At 32.5% G+C, this 26,516-nt stretch overlaps 1 protein-coding gene across 2 annotated transcripts; it reads right to left on the reverse strand.

Moving 5' to 3' along the window:
- Window positions 1-2,027: 2,027 nt before the first annotated feature.
- LOC139498145 (uncharacterized) lies at window positions 2,028-26,292 on the reverse strand. 2 transcript variants are annotated; one of them, XM_071286475.1, is made up of 10 exons: window positions 26,179-26,292; window positions 11,332-11,975; window positions 10,269-10,578; window positions 9,820-9,930; window positions 8,347-8,517; window positions 7,810-7,865; window positions 6,251-6,369; window positions 4,736-4,946; window positions 3,630-3,800; window positions 2,028-3,183 (listed from the first exon to the last, which is right to left on the reverse strand). In XM_071286475.1, exons 2-10 carry the CDS (start codon window positions 11,914-11,916, stop codon window positions 2,875-2,877), a joined length of 2,043 nt encoding a protein of 680 aa, XP_071142576.1. In that variant the 5' UTR covers window positions 11,917-11,975; window positions 26,179-26,292; the 3' UTR covers window positions 2,028-2,874. The 2 variants fall into 2 exon arrangements, with proteins under 2 accessions (XP_071142576.1, XP_071142575.1); XM_071286474.1 differs by lacking the exon at window positions 26,179-26,292 and adding an exon at window positions 20,037-20,155 and having other exon boundaries at window positions 11,332-11,979.
- Window positions 26,293-26,516: the final 224 nt, after the last annotated feature.

A 26,516-nucleotide genomic window follows, 5' to 3' on the forward strand; every position in this document is an offset into this window, starting at 1 on the left:
GCCTGTCCCAAGTCAGGAGCCTGTAATTCAGTGGTTGTCGTTTGTTTATGTGTTACATATTTGTTTTTCGTTCATTTTTTTTTTATATATATATACATAAGTAAGGCCGTTTGTTTTCTCGTTTGGATTGTTTTACATTGTCTTATCGGGACCTTTTATAGCTGACTATGCGGTATGGGCTTTGCTCATTGTTGAAGGCCGTACGGTGACCTATAGTTGTTAATGTTTGTGTCATTTTGGTCTTTTGTGGATAGTTGTCTCATTGGCAATCATGCCACATCTTCTTTTTTTATAGTATAAAAAGGTATTGCCCTCTACCCCTCTCATTTTGCATTTGTTCATTCAAGGTACACGATATATTATTTCACATTTTTCATCTGTGAATCTTTTATAGCGTTCTATGTAAAGCTTGTTGTTGAAGGCCGAACGATGACCCCACTAGAGTAGTTCTTTATATTTATGTTGTTGATCGTTGGATTAACAAAAGTTATATAGATATAGGAAGATGTGGTGAAAGTGCCAATGAGACAACTCTCCATCCAAATAACAATTTAAAAAGTAAACCATTATAGGTTAAAGTACGGCCTTCAACACGGAGCCTTGGCTCACATCGAACAACAAGCTATAAAGGGCCCCAAAATTACTAGTGTAAAACCATTCAAACGGGAAAACCAACGGTCTAATCTATATAAACAAAATATATATACTATATATAATGCTATAATTCAATTTTGGATGTAACGCGTATTCTGATTGGCTGACGTTATTTTGTTATGAACCCATAGACATAATTTAGTCATGTGACCGTGACGTCATCAACGTATTTTCATGGTTTTCTACGGTTTAACATGGAATTTAGATTTTAATCATAAGAAATTACTGTAATATTTTTTTCTGTCTATTCGAAATAACATAAAAAATGTGGTGCACACTGTTAAATAGCCCGCTATGCATTCCTTAAATAACATGTAAAGTTGCTGCCTGACAATTGGCACTGTAAGTCCAAATTATGTTTCACGGTCGCAAACACATTTAGTTTCCCCAGTCTCTTTGTGTTTCTGTGTGTATTAATATTAAGGTAATATTTATTTTGTAATATGTTGTTCTCTATATTTACAAGCACTCCATTATTCGCTATTCTATATTTCTTTCCCTATTTTTTCTATGCATTGTCTTTGAGCGCATTAATGTGTACATTTTGCGCACTGCACTCTATTCTGTAACCCACATTCAGACCCTCATCCTTCAGCAGCTAGTTGCACAATCCCGTGGTTGTGAAAACTTATAATAGTTATCAAAGGTACCAGGATTATAATTAGTACGTCAGACGCGCGTTTTGTCTACATAAGATTCATCAGTGACGCTCATATCAAAACATTTATAAAGCCAAACAAGTAAAATGTTGAAGAGCATTGAGCATCCAAAATTCACAAAAAGTTGTGCCAAATACGGCTGAGGTAATCTATACCTGGGATAAGAAAATCCTTAGTTTTTTTGAAAAAATCAATAAAAGAAACCAGGCTTATATTTGGGATGTTTTACGTCTACACAAGACTTTTTGTGGAGCTCGAATAAACCATTTGCGAAACACTTTCAAAAACGAAGTTATGACGAATAGCCTAAGGCTCCCTTACAAAATATCCTCTTCTGTAGGTTTTATCAAGCTGTTTAACATTTTGTAATTGGTTTTTGACTTTCTAAAGATTTATCCTCGAGAATAACTATATCGAAATACTTTGTTGATATGTAAATTAGCTGCAGCAGTAAAATTGGTAGCGTAAACATTATTGCAATGCCTTGAATAATGTTCCATTCCACATTTAAAGAAAATATTATAAGAAAATAATACGTGTTTTTCTTCATGCTTTACATGTAGAACAAGCGTAAAAGAACGTTTCATATTTCAATCAGGATTTAGTTATATGTATGTTGTAGTATGGTCAAAATGACGAGATGAAGTATTCAAAAGATTGCTATTCAGTAAAACAAGGCGATATTCAATTTCCAAGGTCATCGATGGTTTCTTATTGTTCTCAATTATCTGTAAGCGGCTGTTGTCTTTTCTTTTTCCATCCTCGTTTTTTCTTTCTCTATTCAATAATTCAAATTCAATACAAGTCATGTGTTCCCATATTTATTATTTTTAATTTCACTGATAATTCACAACAGTATACATGTCAATTCACACACCAAAAGGCCGACAAAACACAATTAGAAAGTTACTAAGACAACTATTTACCGGCGCATAATTAAAAAAAGAGTATGACAATTTAAATATGAACGTAATCAAATCAAAATTGAGTCAATCTGGACAAAACACAAATAGATTTGTCAACGATCATATTGAAACCACTTGAAACCCTTTTATTTGTTTGAATATACCATTACTTTTAAGACGTATTCAATTAATGTCCGGACACGACTGGGTTAAGAAAGATAAATACCACCATCAACATGTGATTGGCCTCATAATTTTTAAAACCTCAAAAACTCAAATCTGGAATAAATATATGCACTGAAATATCCATAACCTATTGCTTAATGCAGTTTAAATATACTTCGTCTTGTACCGGAGTATATAATACAACTTTATTTTCGAAGTTATATCGCATCTGCTTACATTTTTTGTGCATTTAATACCGTTAATCCCATCACTGAACAACAACGTCAACAGGGTGCAGTATTACTGACAACTAGAAGTAATAGTAGTTCGACGCGCATAAAAGCGCTTAAATGTACAAGCGTCACTATACTGCTTATCACAGTGCAGTAAATCATCGACGGCCACATTACGAAACCTAATGTAACTGTTCGATCATTGCATGACAAATAAGAGTTCAGTCAATATATACATTGTATGTGGTAGCATTCTGACTATTTTGTATTACTTTTGTTTATGTCAAAATGTACAAGAATACCCCAGTGATCACTAGGGAAACAATCACAAGTGGGAATTTTTTCTTGACCAATCAACTGAAACGACACTGGAGATATAACGGGTTCTGTTTTTGGATGTCTCATATAAATGCGATCGAATCTAATTTTAGGTTTGAAGTCTTGATTTTCAGTCAATTTCAGATTTGTGTTGATAGATGTGTCCCACGTAAACTGTGTGTCTTTGTTCCTTCCAGTTTCTATCCAAAGGTCCAGGACACCTTTAGGAAGTCCCTTCATTTCACGTATCTACAAGTAAAATACTTATGATAATCAAAAAGAATATGAAATTCACAGTAATAACAGACACATTTTAAGACAAATTAGACATGTTAGATGTTCTGTTAAAACAAAATGAACAATGAATCAGTATTGTTAATAAAAAATACTCATCAGTGACGCACTAGTCATAACAGTTTAAAGGCCTAAGCAAGTGAAATATGGAAAGCATTGATGAACCAAATTTCCAACAGAAAAAATGCCAAATTCAGCTTAGGTAAACTATACATGGGTTAGAAAATCATTAGTATTGGGAACAATTTACATTTTACATATATTAGTCTATACTTAAAATCCCATGGATTCAAGAATGTCGCTTCATTTGGAACAAAATACACCCAAGGGACCGGCTGCAGTTCTGACTTGGCAGCAGCTTCCAATTTGTTTTAATTATAATTTAAATCCTCATTAATTACCTCTCTGTCTTTAATGTTAAAGTCTCCGCCAAAAAGAACAGTCCTATTTCGACTAGCATTTACCACATGGTGTAGAGCTCTTTTCATCTGATGTTTCCTTTCATCGCTATTGGTTTTCATACTTTCCAAATGTGATGTCATCAACACACAAGGTAAAGCTTTTATTGTACACTAAAACAGATATAGTGATAGTTTGTTTGGCGTGATTATATTATTGAAACCTTTGAAAACGAGTCCATATTAAATAAGAATATACTGTATACCGTTTCATTTTCCATTTGTTGCAAGAAATTAAAATCAAAATGTTTCATTGTTTTTTATCACTTTGATTAAAATGACTGTCGATCTACTTCGGTTGACACTAAAGAATTTTATGTCTAATTCTTAGTTCGTTTCTGTGTGTGTTACATTTTAATGTTGTGTCGTTGTTCTCTTTATATACATGTATTTAATGCGTTTCCTTCAGCTTTAGTTTTTAACCCGTATTTGTTTTTTTTTCTGTCGATTTACGAGTTTTGAACAGCGGTATAATACTGTTGCCTTTATTTATGCTTGCACGCTCCTAGTATGATTTATTAAAAAATGACCTGCCTTAATCTTTGATATTTAAGTAAATATTATTTTAAAACTAGAAAGTTAACCCAAGTCGTGATCTGGATAAAACATGGTATAGTGTGGAAACTTTGAACTGTTGAACGAACAAATTATTCAAATTTTCAAACTTGTTAAAAAGAGGGACGAAAAATACCAAAGGGACAGTCAAACTCATAAATTTAAAATAAACTGACAACGCCATAGCTAAAAATGAAAAAGACATACAGACAAACAATAAGACACATGGCACAACATGGAAATTTAAAGAATAAACAACACGAACCCCATAAAACGAGGGGCGAAATATACTAGAGAGACATTCAAACTCATGATAGATCGACAACAAACTGACAACGCCATAGCTAAAACAGATAAAGACAAACAGAAAATCTACACAAGACACAACATATTAAACTAAAGACTAAGCAACACGAGCCCCATCAAAAACTTGGGGCGGAGGAAGAGGGGTAAGCAAGCTCAAATTTAAAAATATCATCAATGTTTTACTGTACCTCCACTTTTTGTAACGTTCTTCCCTGTGTACTACTAGTAAAAGGAATGATTTTCGAGTCCGTAACCTGTGCAACCTTGTGTTTCACCATAATGACAGTGAAATAACTTTCAACAGCTGATTCTATGAACGTATAATCTAGACACTTCCTGGACAGCATCTCCAACGTATCAACAATGACTTCCTGTAGAAAGATTACATCAGGTCTTTCACTACAATCAAAATTAAGTATAACTGTTTTAGTAGTTCTCGTGTGTTGATGTGGTTCATAAGTCATAAGTGGCTCTCGTTTCTCGTTTTATACATGTATATATATTAGACCTCTGGTATTCCCTTTTGACTGCTTTTACACATGACTGTCATTTTTGGGGCCCTTTATAGCTTGCTGTTTATTGTGAGCCAAGGATCCATGTTGGAGACCGTACTTTGGCCTACAATGGTTTAATTTTACAAATTATGACTTGGATGAGAGAGTTGTCTCATGGACACTCAAACCACATCTTCTTATATCTTTGTTTATAAAAGTCTATAGGAAACTGTAAATTTGGACTGTAAGCTTCTTTTGTTATGAATGAATGTAGATAAGAATTTGATGATATACGCACAGATGAAAGGACTAACTGACAACATCAAAATGTAAAACTTTAGACTTTTACAAAAAACAGGAATCTTTACAATTGTTTAAAATCTAAACTACCACCAGTCACATAATTATGTTTCAAATAAATTCAAAATCTTTACTGTCGTTGATTGCAGGTTCAGTAGAAAGTATACTTATATGAAAATAGCCAGAGAACATTCAACAAGAGTCTTTAATGAATTTTTTTAAGTTTTATGTTTTTAAAAATGTATCTCTGATTCGTGGTAAATATTTTTTCTGCTTCTTGAAAGCAATAATAAGCATGAGAGTCTTCAAAGCATCTTCTCAAAATTGAAACGCCTTAAAGTTTTTTTTTTATCCTCATATGTTCTTATTATCCAAAATACAAAATATCTGGGATATTAAAAGAAATTAATAAAGTTGTAAATCCAATCTTTCCAATACTAGAACTCATCCAATATATTTTTTCATACTGACTTTGTTGCAGTGTTTGTGTTGCTTAGTGTTTATTTTCCTATATTGTGTTATGTAAACTATTGTTTGTTTGTCTTTTTCTTTTGAAGCGATGGCGTTGTCAGATGATCAACGAGTTTGAATGTGCCTCTGGTATCTTTCGACCCTCTTATGCAGTTACTATTTTATCATAGGGAACACTTGTCGTTTGTTTATGTGATACATATTTGTTTTTCGTTCATTTTTTTACATAAATAAGGCCATTAGTTTTCTCGTTTAAAGACTTTGAATTGTTTTTACATTGTCTTATCGGGGCCTTTTATAGCTCACTATGCGGTATGGGCTTTGCTCATTGTTGAAGGCCGTACGGTGACCTATAGTTGTTAATGTCTGTGTCATTTTGGTCTTTTGTGGATAGTTGTCTCATTGGCAATCATACCACATCTTCTTTTTTATAATTACCTGTTTATGAATGCGATTACAGCACTCGTCCGTTCCTTGATGTTAACGTTAGAAAGACCTTCGATGTTCCATGATAACAATTTAATTTCTTCTGGTGACGATTCTTCATCAGAAATACTCTGAATGTATGTCATATATATATAAAGATAAGATAGGCGGATATAATAGCGGTATCATTAGCGTATATGACAGGGTAAAATAAAAATGTATTATTTGCTTTGAGTTGAATATATAACTTTTGATATTTCAAAGTTAAGCTGATGCCAAATTGAAAATAATTATCGACTCCTAGGAGTCGATATTAAGAATTGAACGATGGACACTTAGGGCGTGAATTTTTCTTGCTACCTGATTGGAAGATATTACGAGACGTGAATAGTCAAAATTTATTGATTGATTAGAACAATCCAAACCTAGTAAACCCGTAGAGTATCGGATTTGTCGTCTCTTTTTTTTAGCAATTAGATTTTACACAGGTAACTTTTATCTATAAATAGACGAATCTTCTGGAGTAAACAAGAACGTTAAACGATACTACTTCATAACGTGTGACCTCACGTGTGTGGTAAAATTTGTTGATTGATGCACGTGGCTATTTTAGTAAATGAATTAATCTACAAAGCGAGAGCACTTTCCATTTTCATCAGCTAAGAGTCGAATATAGCACTTTTTGAAAGGCTATCGCTTGTTAGTTTTCTATCCTTGATGTTACAAATTATTTTTTAGTACTGATGTCACGGTAAGGTGATTTCTGTAATATCATGACACATACATGTATATAGGTTTTGGAGCCGCACATTATCATATAGAGCAAAAATTATTGGGTGCATTTTACATAGACAAAAAAAATCGTATAATATAATCAAAATTAGGATGTTAATTTGATGTGTGCTTCTTCGTTACATTTGTTGTTTTTATAGTGATTAATATGATAACACAATGTTGACTGCTGTACTCCTATTCTTGACATTTTTAACTATTGTGTCTGTTTGTTTTGTTCAAGCATCGGTGACAATATAATGGAATGTGAAACGACTGTCATACAAGTGAGAGGTTTAGCTAGCTATAAAACCAGGTTCAATCCACCATTTTCTACATTTGAAAATGCCTGTACCAAGTCAGGAATATGACAGTTCTTGTCCATTCGTTTTTGTTGCGTTTTGTTATTTGATTTTGCCATGTGATTATGGACTTTCCGAATTGATTTTCCTCTGAGTTCAGTATTTTTGTGATTTTACTTTTTACTATATAAATTCTAACCAAGGAATAAACAGTCAGTCGGTCGAACCATACGCGTATGATCCAAATACTCATATGGTCCGGAACAGATATTCTTCTGTTTTTCATTCTTTTTGCAGACAAATCATAAAATTATGACAATGCTCGTTATTCATATTTTGGAATATGTTACCTTCACTCTAGACGCATACAGCATTTGTGAATTAAAATGGAAAACTATCAATTATATATGGACACACTGATTTCTTTACGTTCTGTTTTATGTCCGAGGTCATGGAAAATTTGCCATCGTATTATACTGAAGCTTTAAATATGCATACCTGCTTGTCATTAGATTCTTCCGATGTGATTTCTTGTAAGCATTCGCTTAGTTGTGCTGTTAAAATGGCAATATGTTTTTATGTATTCTATAATGTAAATAGCACCAATCTCAACATATTTAAACTAACACCTTAGATAATTCATTTTAAGAAATATCAACCAACAGGCTATACATTGTGTTGAGTCATAGTCTTGGCGTCCATTAACAACACATAATCAATTTCATGAGTTCGAAGCCCTTTTCTGGATTAACCTCGTGTCGAATATCTAAAAGCCAAGGATGTACATAAACGAAACAGTTTAACAGCTATATGACTATAAATGACGTAAATATACCCAAAGACCAATTCTGCATGAGGGAATTAACGTTTAACTGAGTAGAAACGCTCTTCTTTTAAACAAAACATCAGAATTCAAACTTACAAACTGTGTATTTACCTGTTAAATCGCATGACTTCAAAAGGGCAGCACTAACTTTCGAGCTATAAATTGCAAACAAAATCTTTTTTAAAGCACAAATTTGTAATTGAACATACTCTGATTGTTATGTAGTGTACACAAAGCCTCCTTGCTGATATTTTGAACGGCTTCTTCGGGTGATTTAGCCAGTTTTTCTAGGGTTTCAATAATTTTCCAATGTTTCGTCTCTATCATTTGTGATTTGCTCTGTTTGTCAAGTGATAGATTCGAGAGACTACAAACAGCTTCTGTAAAATATATTTAAATACTATGAAATGTTTCACTGCAGTTTTTTTTAAGGTTACATTTACGATATCGGGCAAAAATTTAAGAAAAATCAAGACAAGGATTTTTTTGTTTTCCATGATCCAAAAGATAACAATATTTAACTAACAGTTATTACTAACTTTCATCACGTTACTTCCATAGTCAAAACCCGTGAAGTAATATATGATGATCCAAACTGCAGTTCAGGTACACTTTATGTAAAATTATAAATTAATCAAGTGATTCTGTTAAGTTGCAAAGCCACCTAAAACATGTTTTGCATAATTCCAAATACAATTTATCATTATTCTTTGAAAGTTTCTTCCGCCCTCACCCTCATCCAAATTGATGAATATAACAAAACAAGTTATCTTTCCTTAACTGTGTGTTTATATTGCACAAAATCATGTTTTTCTCTGGCTATTAATCGCGTCTTTACCCTTATATGAAAAACTTATTGGATTCGGGATATGTGCTGATAGATACTAAAGTCTAAGATACCTGATTTTTATTAGTCTTATTGGCTTTGAAGCTAGTGAATGCGACTACTTTCGGATATATGCTTGGTGTCCTTTTTATTGTAAAATCGTTTAAAAATACTGTCACGTCTGGGCTTGAAGTCATAAAACTTTACTCAGTGTTCGGAGCACAAAAATCGTGCTTGAAACATGAAATCCAGTATTATGATTGGTTAAATTTGGAGTACGAGTACTAAAAACTGACTCGAAAGTTTTATGACCGAGATCCCTGGTCTGTGTTTTTGTAACTTGTATTCCTTCTTTCCTTCCCGATTGTTATAGCTTGTACACAGTTTGTTTTGTTCACCATTGTGCCAGGTTATACATTATGTATGTACCTGTCCCAAGTTAAGAGCCTGAACATCTTTGGTTGTCAATTGTTGCTGTATATCATACATGTGTATAAAAAAGGGAGATGTGGTATGATTTTCAATGAGACAACTGTCCACAAGAGACCAAAATTACACAGAAATTAACAACTATAGGTTACCGTACGGCCTTCAACAATGAGAAAAGCCTATACCCCATAGTTGTCTTATTGGTAATCATACCACATCTCTTTTTTTTCTCCATCAACGTTTTATATTTATGTATTTCGTGCGACCAACGCTCTTTTCTGGATTTACCTTTGTCAAGAACACCATATACAAATCATTTGAATGGCAATCTAAAGGTGTATATGAAAAACAAAAACTTAAATTATAACACGAATAACCAAATCCTTAATGTACAAAAACTTAAAAAGTGTAAAGAGGATATTTTTACCATATTGTTCTTCTGTTTCCCCTTGTTCTGCAATTTCAACAAGAAGTGGCACTACACCATGCTGTACCAATAATCCTCGGTTTGTATCATTTCTGGCCACCTGTTTTACAACTGTAAAAAATAGAACGAATCATAACATTGAAAAGTTGATAAAGAAAACAAGTAAAGGTTGATAATGTCAGTATGGCGACTTCTTTACTTTCAGTAACTTTCCTTAACAAAGTATTAGGTACAATGTACGAAAAGAAGAATTACTTTAGAAGAGTAATTAATTGATGAGAATAATTAATTGAGAAAAGTGATTAATTAAGAAAAGTAATCAATAGGGAAGAATAATCAATTGAGAATAAAAAATAATTGAAATGAACTCCTTTTTCGTTTCTAACATGTATTTCATTTTTTAAATAATTCATTATTAATATCATTCACGTTAAGTTAGTTATTCTTACTTTTTGCTAGCTCTGTTAGTGACCATATGTCCCAAACTTCGCATTCAGTCTTAAGTGCCATGGAAACTGCCCATACCAAATACCTAATGATGCCATCGTTGATTTTCAAAGTCTGAATTTCAGATTCATTCGCTATATTACTCAGGACTGCTAAACTGAGAAGCCGAATTCCATTGTCGGCCGAATTAAGATAAGGTGTCAGTGTTTCAATACATTTTACATCCCGAATTCTTTCAATATTTTCTTCAAACATAGTAACTATATACAGCATACGACAAAGAAGTTCAAGGATATCTTCACCTTCTGTCATCTAAAAAAAAAATAATGTATATATATTAGGGTTTCAGTAAAAAAAGTAAATTTGAAAAACTAAAAAGGTAATGGTAGACTAACTTTTAAATAAAATCCTTGAATGGACTTTTGCATACCAAGGTATTATAGATTTAAATAAAAAGTAAAATAACATAAATACCGAACTGCGAGGAAAATTCAAAACTTTCATATTTCCGACTTGGTACAGGCATTTTCAAATGTCGAAAATGGTGGATTGAACCTGGTCTAATAGCCCTAAACCTCTCACTTTTTTTGTATGACAGTTGCATCAAACTGAGCATCTGGAGTAGGTTTCGCAAACATACTTACGACTAAAATTAATCGTAAGACATGAACAATTCAGTATACTTGTGAGCAATCTTAGTCGTAAGTTGTCTTTGTGAAACCGACTCCTGATTATTAGCATAAATGTTATGCCTGCATAATAATGATTTATATAAATGTGCTAATTCCATCTACGATAATAAAATGATTTACCGAAAAAATATTTTTCGGCCAATCGTGTAAATCGCTTTGTGTTTTGGGATTTAGGAATAAATCAATACCGAGTTAAAAAATGTGAAACAGTTAATCAATAACTTAACATAAGGAACTGTTTGTCTCTTTTGACGTCTACAATATTTCAATATAATTTCAGATCAAGTACTGCATATTGGTGTTATAAAAAATCGTTTTTATTCGCGAAAAATATATAAAATTTTCGTTGATTTTTTGAAATATTTTGAAATACCTGCTTACTCCTTTTACTGAAGTAAGGCTCTCTCCACAGCTCAAGATTTTTAGTTGCTGCTTTTAAGAACTCTGTCAGTTGTGCTATTTTGTTACACAATTCACGGTCATCCTCTGCCGTATGCACTAAATATGACAACAATGTATTCAATGATTTGATATTTTCACCTTGCATGCCTGGACATTCTGTATCGTCTCTGATTTTCAAAAGGTCTGTTGAAACTTCCGAAAATATTTCAATTATCTTAAAGTCTTTTTCATACTGCTCAATTTCTTTAATCATTTCTGACCTCTCAAGAGAGAAATCATAATATGAGAGTGAAGAAAGAACTTCTTGCAATAACTTCGAGCATTTCAAGAACTCAGGATTATCATAACATTTGTTTGTGTTCTTGTTGTATGTTTCTTGTATCCTTATCATTGAGTTTTTGGCAAGTTCCAGAAGATTAGACAAACTTACAACTTTAGGCAATGGAATAAGTGTGGTTTTTATAAGCATGAATTGGTCACTGTCTAAAATCATTTTTCCTTTGTGTTTCATAATTTCGTTAACTAATTCTACGTCCTTTTTACTTGGCTTCTCCATTTTGAGTCGTACATGTGTTCAAACAAAACTTACATCAGCTATTAGATCTTCGTGATCGTCTGCCTGGAATTGATTTAGGTATAAGAGTATAGTTATGAAATTCAATTATTACGAAAACATGGAAAAACAATCTCCGTAACACAGTGCATATACGTTACATATGAGCTACGCAATTCTTTACTTTTCATTTTGACAATATCCAGTACAGAGTTCACCGTACTCAGCTATTTGAGCTCTGCAATACAATTAACTTTTTGGAATAATAACGCAGTATATCCTTTCATAAAAATATTTTATGATATGATTGAATGTTTATCGCGAATATAATTTTTAATGCCTTTTCACCATCGTATGTGACGTCATTTTCACAATTTACTGCGTTGAGGCTTGGACTGTGTCGGATGTGTCTATTCTGTGTTGGTCTTTGCATTATATATTCGTGTTTGTTTTCTGTAATGAGTTAATACTTCAGTTTCATTATGTATATCTGTTATATTCATTTGATAAAATTTACTGTTTGCAATAGCATTAATTGTTCTAAATAATAAGGATGTTCTTATCCCAAGCATAAAAACATAGCCGTATTTGACACAGTCTTTTTCAACTTTTGATCTTCAGTGCTGTACAACTTTGTACTTTTTTTCGCTTTCGATCTTTTATATCTGGGCGTCAATGGTGAGTCTTGTGTGGACAAGGCGCGTTTTTGACGTATTTAATTTTAAACCTGATGCTTTTTGTTATTCATTAATCATGTGTTTCTTTGTCTAATACGTTATCCTATTTATTTGTATTGAAGTCGTGTAAAATTATGTTGTCATTTCAATGTTATATTTAACATTGCCATTAAAGTGCGAGGTTTGGCATGCCACAAAACCAGGTTCAACCCAGGTTCAACCCACAATTTTTTCCTTTAAAAATGTCCTGTACCAAGTCAGGAATATGGCCATTGTTATATTATTGTTCGTTTCTGTGTGTGTTACATTTTAACGTTGCGCCGTTTGTTTTCTCTTATTTTTGAGTGTAATTTCACATTGCGATAAGACGTGTCACGGTACTTGTCTATCCCAAATTCATGTATTTGGTTTTGATGTTATATTTGTTATTCTCGTGGGATTTTGTCTGATGCTTAGTCCGTTTCTGTGTGTGTTACATTTTAGTGTTGTGTCGTTGTTCTCCTCTTATATTTAATGCTTTTCCCTCGGTTTTAGTTTGTTACCCCGATTTTGGTTTTTGTCCATGGATTTATGAGTTTTGAACAGCGGTATACTACTGTTGCCTTTATATATAAATTTGGTTTGCTTTTCATGATTTTTAACCTTAAAAAAAATGTTTGGTGTTGGCTGAAAACAGCTCATACTACTTAAAAACAATGAAGGGGTCTCTATCACGATTTTATATTATTTACATTGTAATATACATCCCCATATTAATGTATACCCTCTCGAGTGTTTTGTCTAAAACAAAACGAGTGACAAGAGAGCCAACCTGAGATCGAATAACAGTAGGACACTCTGATTTCTAATTGGAGTCACTCAGATAATTTCTTTGAGGTGTTGAGACAGCACAGGCGTACTTGTATGGATTCGTGATAGACGAAACGAATTTATTTCTTTCGTGTGTTATCATTTCCTTTTATTTCTTGGAGTAAAGAATATAACCTGCGTAACTAACGAAGCACTTCTTTTTCCCGGTTTCCTCTAGAGGTTTGCATTTACGTTCACTTAGCCTTAAATGTATGTGTCATAAAAAACAAAAGCTTGAAACAAATAGATAAAACTATACTTGTTCCTGTAATTTTAAATTTACTTAAACCAATAAATTTCCAATGAATTAGGTAAAAACAAAACAAACATAAGCAGCCAAAAGTGTAATAACAGAATCAAATCGGTAATTGGCAAATGGACAATAGACAACTTTCGAGTTCGATGCATTTCCGTCAAAAACTCTGGTTTTAGTGAACGTCATTTGTGCGTTTAGGGGCGTCGTCACTTCCATTCCAATGTTGAGCGAGTGGTTGGAAAACTATAATTCTATATTGTACGAATTATTCGGCAAATTGAATTCTCAAAATTGACAATCAGCATTGCTGTCATTATGGAATTGTTATTAAGTATCTACAGAACAAGCATTATTTCTAGTTTATCCTGCACAATGACGATTACTAATACGCTTGATGAACGTAAATAGTGCAGGGATACAGGCGACCCCTCTATTTGGTAAATGACGTCATAAAGGCGCGTATAATTGACGAGTTTTTTTCGGGTGACGGATGAACTCGAGAAAGTGGTCTATTGGTAAGCTGGTTCTTGGCTGACTACTACACTTTGTTCATAATTTGAGTGTAGCGAATACAAGTGGATTCCAGCTTAGACTATTGGTTGACAAAAAAATAGGGGGTCCCGGACTATTTTACCTCAAAGTATTACTTTTTTTTTTAAATGAAATTATAGGAAAATAGAGGTCTTGACATATTTTTATCGGAACATAAAAAAAAACTTGTTCCAAAACTGTAATATAAAAAGACGAAATATTGCTTGAACAATGAGCAAATAAAAAAAACATAGGTCATCGATAAGTAAAAAAAGATATTTAGCCTTGAACCCCAAATTGTTAATAATAGTAATTCTGTTATTACACTTTTTAAACAAATAACTTCTCAACCGTAGACTGGTTCCATACCCGACAAAATTGGCTTTAGCCAATGCAAAGCATGATGAATTGAAAGTGATGTATTGGCGGTTTAACTAATTTTTCACGAAAAGTTATTTCTGATGTCAAAAGTATTTAGTTAAACAACAAATTAATGTTATTAAAAGATTTGAAAACCTTATCCTAAATTACTCACATTACGCATAGGTAGAATACAAGGTGGGCTGTGGGACGTATAACAAGTTATTTCAACATAACAATAAGAAATATCTGGATCAAACCATTTGTTTGTGATACATGTATGAACAAAAGCATCCATGGACAAATTAAATTGCCTACCAAATGTTTACTGTTGACGCTTCTAAAAGGTGTCTTCTGTCACGTCCGCGTTTTGGCAGGGGGTGCTTTTTTGTCCAATTATAATTACTCCGGTTAAAATAATATTAATGTTTTGTTTTTAATTTTTATTCCACGAAGGCATTAGAAACTATCTAAATCTTTAGCTGTTAGCAAAAATAGAAACAGTACTCTTTCAAACAGATATTGGAAGGGTATAATGGTATATTAATAAAAAAAAAACAAAAAAACATTTCAATGCACTTGTTAGATATTTTGATACTGTGCTGTATTCAACATTAATTGTAGAATACAAATTTTCATGGCTTTCGTGGGTACAGGTGAATCTATAATTTAAGTCAACGAATTTATTATTCTTTCTATAGGCTTTGTATGCATAAATTGGCAAAAGGACGAAAGCACGAAATTCAATATCAATAAAATTGCAATTTTTCCTTTATTCACGAAAATAAATTAATCCACAGTAGTTGACCTTCCTAATGACAAAAACAAGTGTCTGTGATGTACACAGATAGTTTTGTTCCTTACCTACACATGCTACACTACAGACGAAAAATATGCATCAAATTGGAAATTGAATAATCAAATTTCGGGTATGCAACAACACAGAACGGTATTAACTCCCCTTAAAATGTTTCGATAGTAATATGAAATATTAAAGCTTTTGCAAATGTTATTATTACTATGAAAATGATATGGTTCGATAGCCAAAGGAACAGTTACCGAAAATAACCTTTATACTAGTACCTTAAAGTTTTAAACATTGAAAAAAGAACGATATAAATAATTTAAAGAACGTTATTTAGTTTAAACATATCTTATCTACAAAAGTAGCAAAATGAATGTAAATATGAACAAAGAAAACATATTATGACGATCAAAGTACTGAAGTACTGAACATCGGATGACCACAAGATCTTGTGGATGGTCAAAAGCACTTGTCTCAGAAAATAATCATATATCACTTTACCTTGAACTCAGGTTAAAAAACAAGTATTAACCAGTAAAAAAAAAAAGAAAATGAAAATAATTATTTTTAAAATTTCACTCTCACTGGATACTTCATTTCATGAAATTGTACGAAGGGTTGACAAAGTTATTGATGTCTCTAACAAACTTAACCCGAACTGTACGGAAATGTTTGACCCGACCCGAAGCTGACATCGTAAACTATTATCGGTATGTCTCGCTTTATAAATAAATTTCGTAGCATGTAAAATGATAAGACTGGTCAGGATTGGAATGAGAGAATTTAAGAATTCATCATTTTAATTGCATGTTTAGAATCGTTGTGTAATTTTGACATAAGATTGTAGAGACTAAAAAATGTATTCAGATTTACAAGAGAGTTGTCTCAATGGCAGTCATACCATATCTTCTTATATCTATTCGCTGAAATGTACGATCACCATCAATAGTGAAGTTAAGCCTAAATGATATAGCATAGTACATATTTCTGATTAATAAAAGAAAATCATTTCTCTAGCTTCATTGTATAACTGGCACTACAAACTTGTGAAAATAATATTCAGGCGAAAGCCACATAAAAGAAGATCGTATTGGGGGTACCTTCAGAACGAATAAAGATAAGAAAATTCTTGCCAAATGACGTGAACTGTAATTTCGGTGCATGACGATAACATGTACATTTTTTTAAACACGATAAAACAATCGACTGCTTTTGACGAATTACATATTTTTTTCACAAAAAAATAACGGTAACGAATACTCATTTAAGATCTCTGAATCTCGATAATTCTGAACGATGGCAGAATGCGGCTATGAAAGAACGAGATAACTATCTTGTGGAAACGACATAGTATCTTGAGAGAATGGGATATCTATTTTATGGAAACGACATAGTATCCTGAGGGAACGGTATTACTATTTTGTGGAAACGACATAGTTTCTGAGGGAACAGGATAACTATTTTGTGGAAACGACATAATATCTGAGGGAACAGGATAACTATTTTGTGGAAACGACATAGTATCCTCAGGGAACGGGATAACTATTTTATGGAAACGACATAGTATCCTCAGGGAACGGGATAACTATTTTGTGGAAACGACATAGTATCCTGAGGGAACGGGATAACTATTTTATGGAAACGACATAGTATCTGAGGGAACAGGATAACTATTTTGTGGAAACGACATAGTATCCTGAGGGGACGGGATAACTATTTTGTGGAAACAACATAGTATCTGAGGGAACAGGATAACTATTTTGTGGAAACGACATAGTTTCCTGAGGGGACGGGATAACTATTTTATGGAAACGACATATTATCCTCAGGGATCGAGATAACTATCTTGTGGAAACGACATAGTATCCTGAGGGAACGGGATAACTATCTTGTGGAAGCGACATAGTATCCTGAGGGAATGGGATAAAAAATTTTATGGCAACGACATAGTATCCTGAGGGAGCGGAATAACTATCTTGTGGAAACGACATAGTATCCTGAGGGAACGGGATAACTATTTTGTAGCAACGACATAGTATCCTGAGGGAACGGGATAACTATTTTGTGGAAACGACATAGTATCTGAGGGAACAGGATAACTATTTTGTGGAAATGACATAGTATCCTGATGGAACGGGATAACTATTTTATGGAAACGACATAGTATCCTCAGGGAACGGGATAACTATTTTGTGGAAACGACATAGTATCCTCAGGGATCGAGATAACTATTTTGTGGAAACGACATAGTATCTGATGGAACAGGATAACTGTTTTATGGCAACGACATAGTATCCTGAGGGAGCGGGATAACTATTTTGTGGAAACGACATAGTATCCTGAGGGAACGGTATTACTATTTCGAGGAAACGACATAGTATCTTGAGGGAACGGGATATCTATTTTGTGGAAACGACATAGTATCCTCAGGGATCGATATAACTATCTTGTTTAAACGACATAGTATCCTGAGGGAACGGGATAACTATTTTGTGGAAACGACAAAGTATCCTGAGGGAACGGGATAACTATTTTGTGGCAACGACATAGTGTCCTGAGGGAACGGGATAACTATTTTGTGGAAACGACATAGTATCTGAGGGAACATGATAACTATTTTGTGGAAACGACATAGTATCCTGAGGGAACGGGATAACTATTTTATGGAAACGACATGGTATCCTGAGGGAACGGGATAACTATTTTGTGGAAACGACATAGTATCCTCAGGGATCGAGATGTTCTTTATAGTTGTGTCTTATTTATCAATTGAACCTGTGGATTTGATCTATAAAAGATATATATTACGAGATAAATTTAAAAAAAAAATGTGACCCTAATAGGTTTTCGTAAATTATACATGAAAAAGGATTAAAATTTTAGTTGAAAATCATAAGACCATCATAAGTCATGTTGCGAGGGGTCTTAACATTTCACGACAAAAGTTATGACAAATCGTAACTTTGGACATGTCTTAATAATAAGATACTTTCGAAAACTGGCCCCTGGACTATTTAATAATTCATATTTTGCAGATTTTTTTAAACCTCTTGATATGCACATTTGGAATATCGAGTTAATTGTTAAAAAAAAATAATAACAATTACATATTTTTCTTGCCGATTCTTCCATTTTCAAATATCAATCCTTCCAAATTATTACTTCTTACACATAGCGGACTACGTTCCAAACTCATTCACTTTTTTTTTTATTTTTTGGGGGGTATTTCGTATAACGTAATTGTCCGAGTCCGAAAAATTCTGTTATGAATACGAAAATGCGGGTAAACATGTTAAATCTGTATAAATTTTAGGTTAAAAAATCTATTGTATGCTTATTTAATGTTACAAGTTACACATATAGTTACCGTTTTCTCTAAACCCTTCCTGTTTAACAGATATTTTAAACAAGATTGAATAAAACATCTTTTAACAGCGCATTCTACAGTTGCCGTCAACGTTTTGCACGCCGGCTTTGTCATCTTAACTTCTGTTTCTTATCCGATTTATTTAAACTGTTACTAAGAAATTAAAGTATCCCCCCCCCCCCCCCCCCAGTTTGATAGACAAATGGTATTCCTCATACAATTCAGGGACAGATTATAAAAAAGGGGGTGCGGGTAGTGTCGTCATACGTTTATCTGTCGTTGATAAAGACAAGAAGATGTATCATGTCAAAATTATAATACATCAGGAAATCTCCATGTGCAGGAACTAAACACAAGAATTTTACAGAATAAGCATATTTTTTACGGATAGAGAAAATGGTCAAAAGAATTACAGAATACAGAAATGTAGACCCTCCCCTTATACCGACCGTAATATATCATTGCGATGGTTAGTTTTATTTGGTCTATTTACCTGTTTTTATTTTCGAAAAAGAATATTTTAACAAGGTGTTAATAATAAATGTAACGGAAAATGTATACCTTGCCCTCTCATGCTCTGCCCGTCGTCGTAATTTGAGTATAATGAAAGAAAGTAAATAAAAGCTTCTCTCCCTGTGCAAATAAGGCAGAACCATTTTGATGGCTACTTGCATCATTGTTAAATTGCATTTAATTCGGTATCAAATTTATATCAAAATATTAAAGTTTTATATAAGTTTTTTTTATAAAACGGGTTAAAATTATCTACTTGCATTAATATGCATCGTTTACTACCATATTTTCCTCCAACGATAGAGTGCGATATTCTAGACTTCCCGTTCTAAAAATAAAAAGCGCTTGTATAGCGATTGAAAAAATTAACGATTCGTCTACGCATGCATAATGAAACGCACGTACACGTAATCGTTATGTAGTCGTTAGTTACACGCTAAAATCTACGTTAGTCGGTATTAGCGATTGATTTATGAAACGACAGCCTGGTTTCTTTCGCCTCTCCTTTAATTATACCTGGCCTTGTGCATCTCAATATTGTTATGTACTCTTGATCACTCTTGCAGCATCCACAGAACATTCAAAATCCAGTACTACTTAGTCTTCTTTTGATAAACATTAAAATGTTACCTCTGACCCCTTCCTTTCTTCTTACCCATCCAGCCAAAATAAAAACAAGCAAACACTATGATCAACTCAAAAATGAACTCATAATTTTTTACCAAATATTCTACAATGAAATATTCAAAAAGATTTAATACTTACAGGACTAAGGGTATATGAAATAATCCGACACGTATATGGATGTGTACATTACATGCATTTAACTTGCTGATAACAGTATAATCAATATGCCTTTTATAATGTTTATATTATAGATTATCGTCAATGATACTAAATTACGATTTAAATAATTTCTCGAATTGATAGATTGATTATCTCCCCTTTGAGCGTACTACTTTTTGGTAGCACGGTAGTATTTGCATTCCAAAATTGGGTTGCTCTCTTACCTAAGTCAATGTATCTGAACGGTGTGACTGGCCCGAGACCACAATTAATTCCTCTATCATTTCTTTATAACGTTTTGTCGCATTGAAAACAATTTGCCTATTCTTTTTGTCTATTTTTGTGTGTGTCTAATGTACAGTACAAGTCCAAAAATATATGTAATTTTCAAAAAAATTGCATGTATACATAATTCAAATTTGACCAATACACATCCATACCCCTATAGGCTATTCTAGAGATGTTCCGATAAACTTAAGGTAAATATTACCTTTTTGCACCTGACCTAATCATTCTTTTCTGATCAAAATCAGTTAAAATAAAACATCCAAAAGTTTATTTCAGCTCTCTTCTTTCATTTCCACCCCAGAAAATCTAAGAAATGTATGAGAAAGGGAAAGAAAAAAAATAAAGAAAAAATACACTATAATTAAAGGGAACTATATTCGCGAACAACGAAAAGCGGGGTCATTAATTGTGGTCTTGGGCCGACTGGACAAACAATACAGAATCAACTGAACATACTCTATGAATCAGGTGTAGAAAAATATGAAATAGTTTTACATACAGATGAAAATGAATTTTTGAGATTTTTTTAAAATTTTGTATTCACTGCACAACAAAAGACATAAAAGCACTAGTGGCCCCAGGTTTTTGAAAATATAAAAAAGTAAACGGTCATAATACACATTCAAATTCATTTTTGAATAGAGAAATGAAAGTACTTCATTTAACTCTGAATGTATAATTTTTGGCAGTGTTAGAAAATGGTGAAAATTCTTAAAAGTCTATTATTATCCCTGATGTGCCAAGAAATATTACCGTGCCACCATCTTCTTCGTTGGGAGGAATACTAATGTTACGGAAAAACATATCAGGACAAGAGCAGACGCTTGTTCAGGTCGGGGCGCACCCGACACGAGTACCATATGCAAATATAATAAAAGCAACATTACAAAATTAAACAAATGTTTGGTCAAAATAAGGTATTGTCATTCTTGATTGTCAGAACTTCTATCACTCTGAACACGAAACCCTTGATCCAGACTTTGCGAAGACGCGTCTGCAAACGTTTTTTTTTTCAAATGTCACTCAAGTGTGCTGTGTTATTGCATCTTATATCTTTATTCCTTCAAGTTTATTCAATTATATATTATAATAAAAAATAAAAAAAATATTTAAAAGCAAAAGCACAAGCCACCACAAAAATTCTGAGAGATTGACCGGTGCATTGTTTATATTAAGCAATAAAGCATCAAATAAAGGAATAGAATGATAACAACTTAATCAACATGTTGTGAGGGTCTGAATGGATTCTACAGAATAGAGAGTAATGGCTAAAATCGACACAAGATGAACCACTAAAGTATAATGCATAGAGAAATATAGGACACACATATAAAAATATGGAATGTTCGAGAGTGCGCACAAAAGTTCTCTATTGTTCGGAATACTAGTATTAAGAACAATTAGAAAACTTTTGTGAGCACTCTCAAATATCCTACGCCCAACATTATCACTGGACAAATAGAATCTCACCAGATTCCTAAGTGAAGAGACTCATAACTGTACAAAAGTCAACTGATATAGATTTTCTTGTAGATATTCGCATTAAAATAATATATCCTCACTAACTACAAAGTTTTATGAAAGTATGTTCTGTAGGGGGGGGCAAGGGGGGTCCCAATAACAGCAAAACAGCAAATTGATTTGGCTCATAACAGATAACAAGGAATTAAAATGGACAAAAACAGATAACAGTAAATGAAATATTAAAATAATTCGGTCTTTGACAAATCAGTATTTCTTGTTACGGATATAATCCTTTGTAATGCATTCCATTTTCTTTGACTATGTTTTTAGTATTAATTTATGTATCTAGAATGTGTTCAAATTACTACTCAATATATTATAATATTTTTTATACGCTCGTTTACGGCACGTATTATGGTATACATACTGTTGTCCGTCTGTTATCAACATGTCGGACGTTAACTCAAAAACTCTTTAAACCAATTTGCATTAAACTTTGGGAAATTGTTATTATCTATTGACGTGAGCTTCCTTTTTTTTTTTTTTTTTTTTTTTTTTTTTATAAATTTTAGATTTTAAGTTTCTGGGTAATGGGTTTTTATTCAATAAAATTGGTGTTTTTTTTCAGTTTTCTGATAATATCTCAAAAAACGTTTAACAAAGCAAGGAATTATGGTGAATTGTTTATATCTATTAACATGAGGTCACTTTCAATTTTTATAAATTTTAGATTATACGTTTCCGAGTTAACGGGTTTTATTTATTAAAAAGGGGTGATTTTCCAGTTTTCAGACATTAACACAAAAATGTTTTCAGCAGTTTTCATGAAACTTTGCTGAAATGTTTATATCTATTGTTGTAAACTCCCTTTCGATTTTTATTAATTTTAAATTTTATGTTATTGAGTTGAGGGATTTTGTTCATAAGAAAAAGGTGGTATTTTCTAGTTTTCAAAAATAACTTAAAAATGCTTTCAGCAGTTCTCATGAAACGTTGGTGTATTGTTTATATATATTGACTGAAGCTCCCTTTGTTGCTAATAAAAAAAAATGACCTAAAAGAGTTTGAATATTCTGACTTTTTCTAAATGACCATTTAATGAGGTGTGTGAATTTTTCTTAATAAGACTATGAGGCAAAGTGGTATATAGGGTAGCAAAATCAAAAGCACCAATTATAAGCATGCAATTTATCAAGTACTTCGAACGAATTTTGACACTCCAAAAGCAATTAATCTTCTATTTTCAAAGGCCTTATTTGAACATTTTTTTTATCAGCTGAGGTTTTTGGTTGTACCAAGTGTACTAGTAAGTAGAATACAGAAGGGAAACAATGGCTTGAGACGAAAGAAATCTTTGTTTGTAATGAGTTATGTGCAGCTTCGGACCCAAGTACATGGTTGGAACTTTCATTGTACAAATGGAAGTTTTTAACGACATTGACTGGCTATTAGCCCTTACACGGTCGGCCTTTTTCATTGTACAATGCATTTGGTTCTGCTTTGAAAAGAATCACAGAGCTGAGTCTATGTACCATATTATATAAAAGGTTAACTGGTTGTTAGGACCTAGTCCTTAATTGAGATCCTTGTCAGATATTCCTGGCCATATGTTTTCCTTTTTGTCATATTAGAATTGTTTTAATTTAATATGTTCGTACGGGAAACAAGGAACATTATTCTCATACAAAAAATTAAGATAGTTCTAAATACACGTTCATAAAAAAATGGAATTTATTACAAAGGATAATCATAAGATATACTTGAATTGTCCTGGTCCTCACTTCTGTGATGGGTAAATGTTAATGGAATCCATCTCTGAATACGGGACAAACATATTAGTAGTGGTAGACCCCAATGTCCAATGATCTTCAATTTATACCGAATATTGACTGTCAAAAAAAAATGCTAACATTCCAATTTTCAATAACAGTTAACAGCAAATACATTATCACAATAACAGATAACAAAAAAACTAATAGCCCAATAACAGCTAACAAAGAATAAGACAATAACAGCTAACAGCAAACATATTTTCAAAATAACAGATAACAAAGAATTAAATTGCCCCATAACAGCATAACAGTTAAACCCCTTGCCCCCCCTCTTCTGTGATGTCAGAGGAGTTTAGATTTCAAAAAAATATTTTGGCCAAAATTCCATTTATATTTTTATGGGCATAGATCCTTCTAAAACATAATCACAATTTTCTATTGATTTGCACATCTACATAGTATGTCCTTATTAGTTAAAAAGTTTACATTACATTCTGTTGTACTGTTTCAGAAGAGTTGCACTGAAAAGAACAGGACTGAACGACTGTAGTAGATTGATGACAACAAGTTCAAAGTTGAAATACTGATAGGAAAAATATTGAATCATAATTTCTTGTCGATATGCACATCTACATACTAGTATGTCCTTTTTATCATGACGTTCTGTTGTGTGGTTTCAGAGGAATTGCGATGACAAACTATTGCAGTAGTATATTTTGGCCAAAATTCCATTTATATTCTTATGGCCATGCATAGATCCTTCAAAAAAATAATCACAATTTCCTATTGATTTGCACATCTAAATGTACATAATGTCCTTATAAGTTAAAAAGTTTACATTACATTATGTTGTATTGGTTCGTTTCAGAGGAGTTGCACGGAAATGTATAGATAGTATAGCACAGTATTCGTCAAAGGCAAACACCTTGCTATTTATAAGATAAAAAGGTTATTTTTTTTTTATCCAATTTTACTATCAATAAATAATCTAAAACTATATGTTTGAAATTTTGGTAAAACTATACAATCATAATGTTTTACAAATTTTCGAATTTGCTAAAGTACTTATGATGTAAAAAAAAAAAAAAGAAAACATGATATTCTTGTTTCAATTTTCTAAAGGAACCTTTGTAGAAATCCGTAAATGTCATCTGTACAAAATCTTTAAACTAGCAAATCCTACGACATCCTGAAAATAGATCGTTGCTATGACGTATGTCAATTTATATATAGCGAGACTGAAGAAGTTTACTTGCTTAAAAAAGTAGCATATGGCATTATGAAATCAATTTCTATAGCAATAAACTACTTGAGCAAACATATGAATCGTTTTATCAGAAAATTAGTCGATATTTGTTTAATTTTACCGTGGTCTTGTAGTGCAACTTCAAACCGTTCAATAAATTTTCCAGATAGTTTTAGTGAACATGTATCGTCGAATGGACTGCCTCAACTTTCAAAATGAGTAAGAGGTGTACATGGGAGTGTAAACGGACCAATCGTCATAACATCCGAATTAACTGTGTTTAAAACTAAATTTACTTTATTTTCAAAATCACAAACAAAAGTAAAAACAAATAGTTATGTATGAACGAGCGCACACAAACAAGCAGATAAAAGTCAACGATCTACTGGTACTGTCTCAAATATGATAGTGTGAAACTGCATAATATTTTAACATAATATTAAATCATAAGCTTAAGTGTGTAATCAATATCAATTCATTTTGTTAATTGATGTATACATAATTATTTTTCAATTTCTTTATTTTCTATTAAGACGCATCGAATATAGGTTTATCACGAACGAAATTTTTTAATTACACATATCTGTCAGTAATAGGCATAACACCACTAATTCATAGCCCCATTTCTTCCTATGTTAAATTTCGCAATTTTAAGCATGAATGGTTATTTTGTCTTAAGTTAAAATAAATTTGCAGCCATTTTATGTCAAAACTTGACCTTATCATAACTTGCGCTGAAAACATACATTTAATTGCATATTAGAGGCCACTGGTTCCCGTAAATTTGACAGTACTGAAACCGGTACTTGTGATTTGAACAACAGGGTAAATGTGCTCTCCTAGAAGAACTTCACATATTTCTTTATTATTAAAAAAACTAATTTCAACGAGGGATATACAGTGATACCAAGTCCCCAAGCTTTTATATGATACCCACATATTTCACCTTTTGAAATAGATTAGGCTATGCGTATTGAACTATTTTGTTTCAAATATGTACTACTTTCTTGTATGTTCTTTCCAAACAAAAATGTTTGATTTATAATTGTTTGGTGGAAATTATAAATGATAATAGACAATAGTTGATATACCCCTGACTCCTCTTTGTGTATGCACTGTTCTTTAGACAATTCGCTTGGATGAAGGTAATATTGTTCCAATTTAACATAGTTTTTCCGCGAGTATTTCACAATTGTATGCTAAGTGTGAAGCTAACATTAATTGGTAACAATTTCAGCAATTTACACGTATTTGTACCTATTTTACTAATTAATAAGATATACATTTAAAAAATCAAGTTATGCATATATATACGTCAATCAATAATTTACAAGATAGTTAATAACGCTACTTACAATGAAGATTTTTACAGATATGGTAATGTTGAAGGTATCCATTTGAAATTTTTGCGGACACCATCAAAAGATGGTATAGTGTACTGGCTACTGGATTATCTAGTTTCCATCTGACAACATATATGTTAAAAGGCAATTATCGTGACCACAATCTCGTGCTATTTTCCTCGAATGTGGCCTTCTGCATAAAACAGTCGAGGCAAATAGGAAATTGCATAATATTATGAAATAGCATAATTATACTTACATCTTGTGACAAATTTGAGTTATCTCTCTTAGACTCGCCTTGACAATTTAGACATGGGAGATAACAACTGATGTCTTGAAAGAATTG

The sequence above is a fragment of the Mytilus edulis genome, chromosome 12 (genome assembly GCF_963676685.1).
Source record: "Mytilus edulis chromosome 12, xbMytEdul2.2, whole genome shotgun sequence".
In the NCBI taxonomy this organism is placed as follows: domain Eukaryota; kingdom Metazoa; phylum Mollusca; class Bivalvia; order Mytilida; family Mytilidae; genus Mytilus; species Mytilus edulis.

Bases quoted from the DNA above. Each gene is read 5' to 3' on its own strand.
- LOC139498145 (XM_071286475.1), bottom strand. From the start codon at position 11,916: ATGGAGAAGCCAAGTAAAAAGGACGTAGAATTAGTTAACGAAATTATG. The intron at 10,579-11,331 runs GTATTTCAAAAT...TTTTTTTTTTAG, and splicing joins TCAGTAAAAGGAGTAAGCAG to ATGACAGAAGGTGAAGATAT. The intron at 4,947-6,250 runs GTAATTATAAAA...TTTTGATTGTAG, and splicing joins GTAATCGCATTCATAAACAG to TGAAAGACCTGATGTAATCT.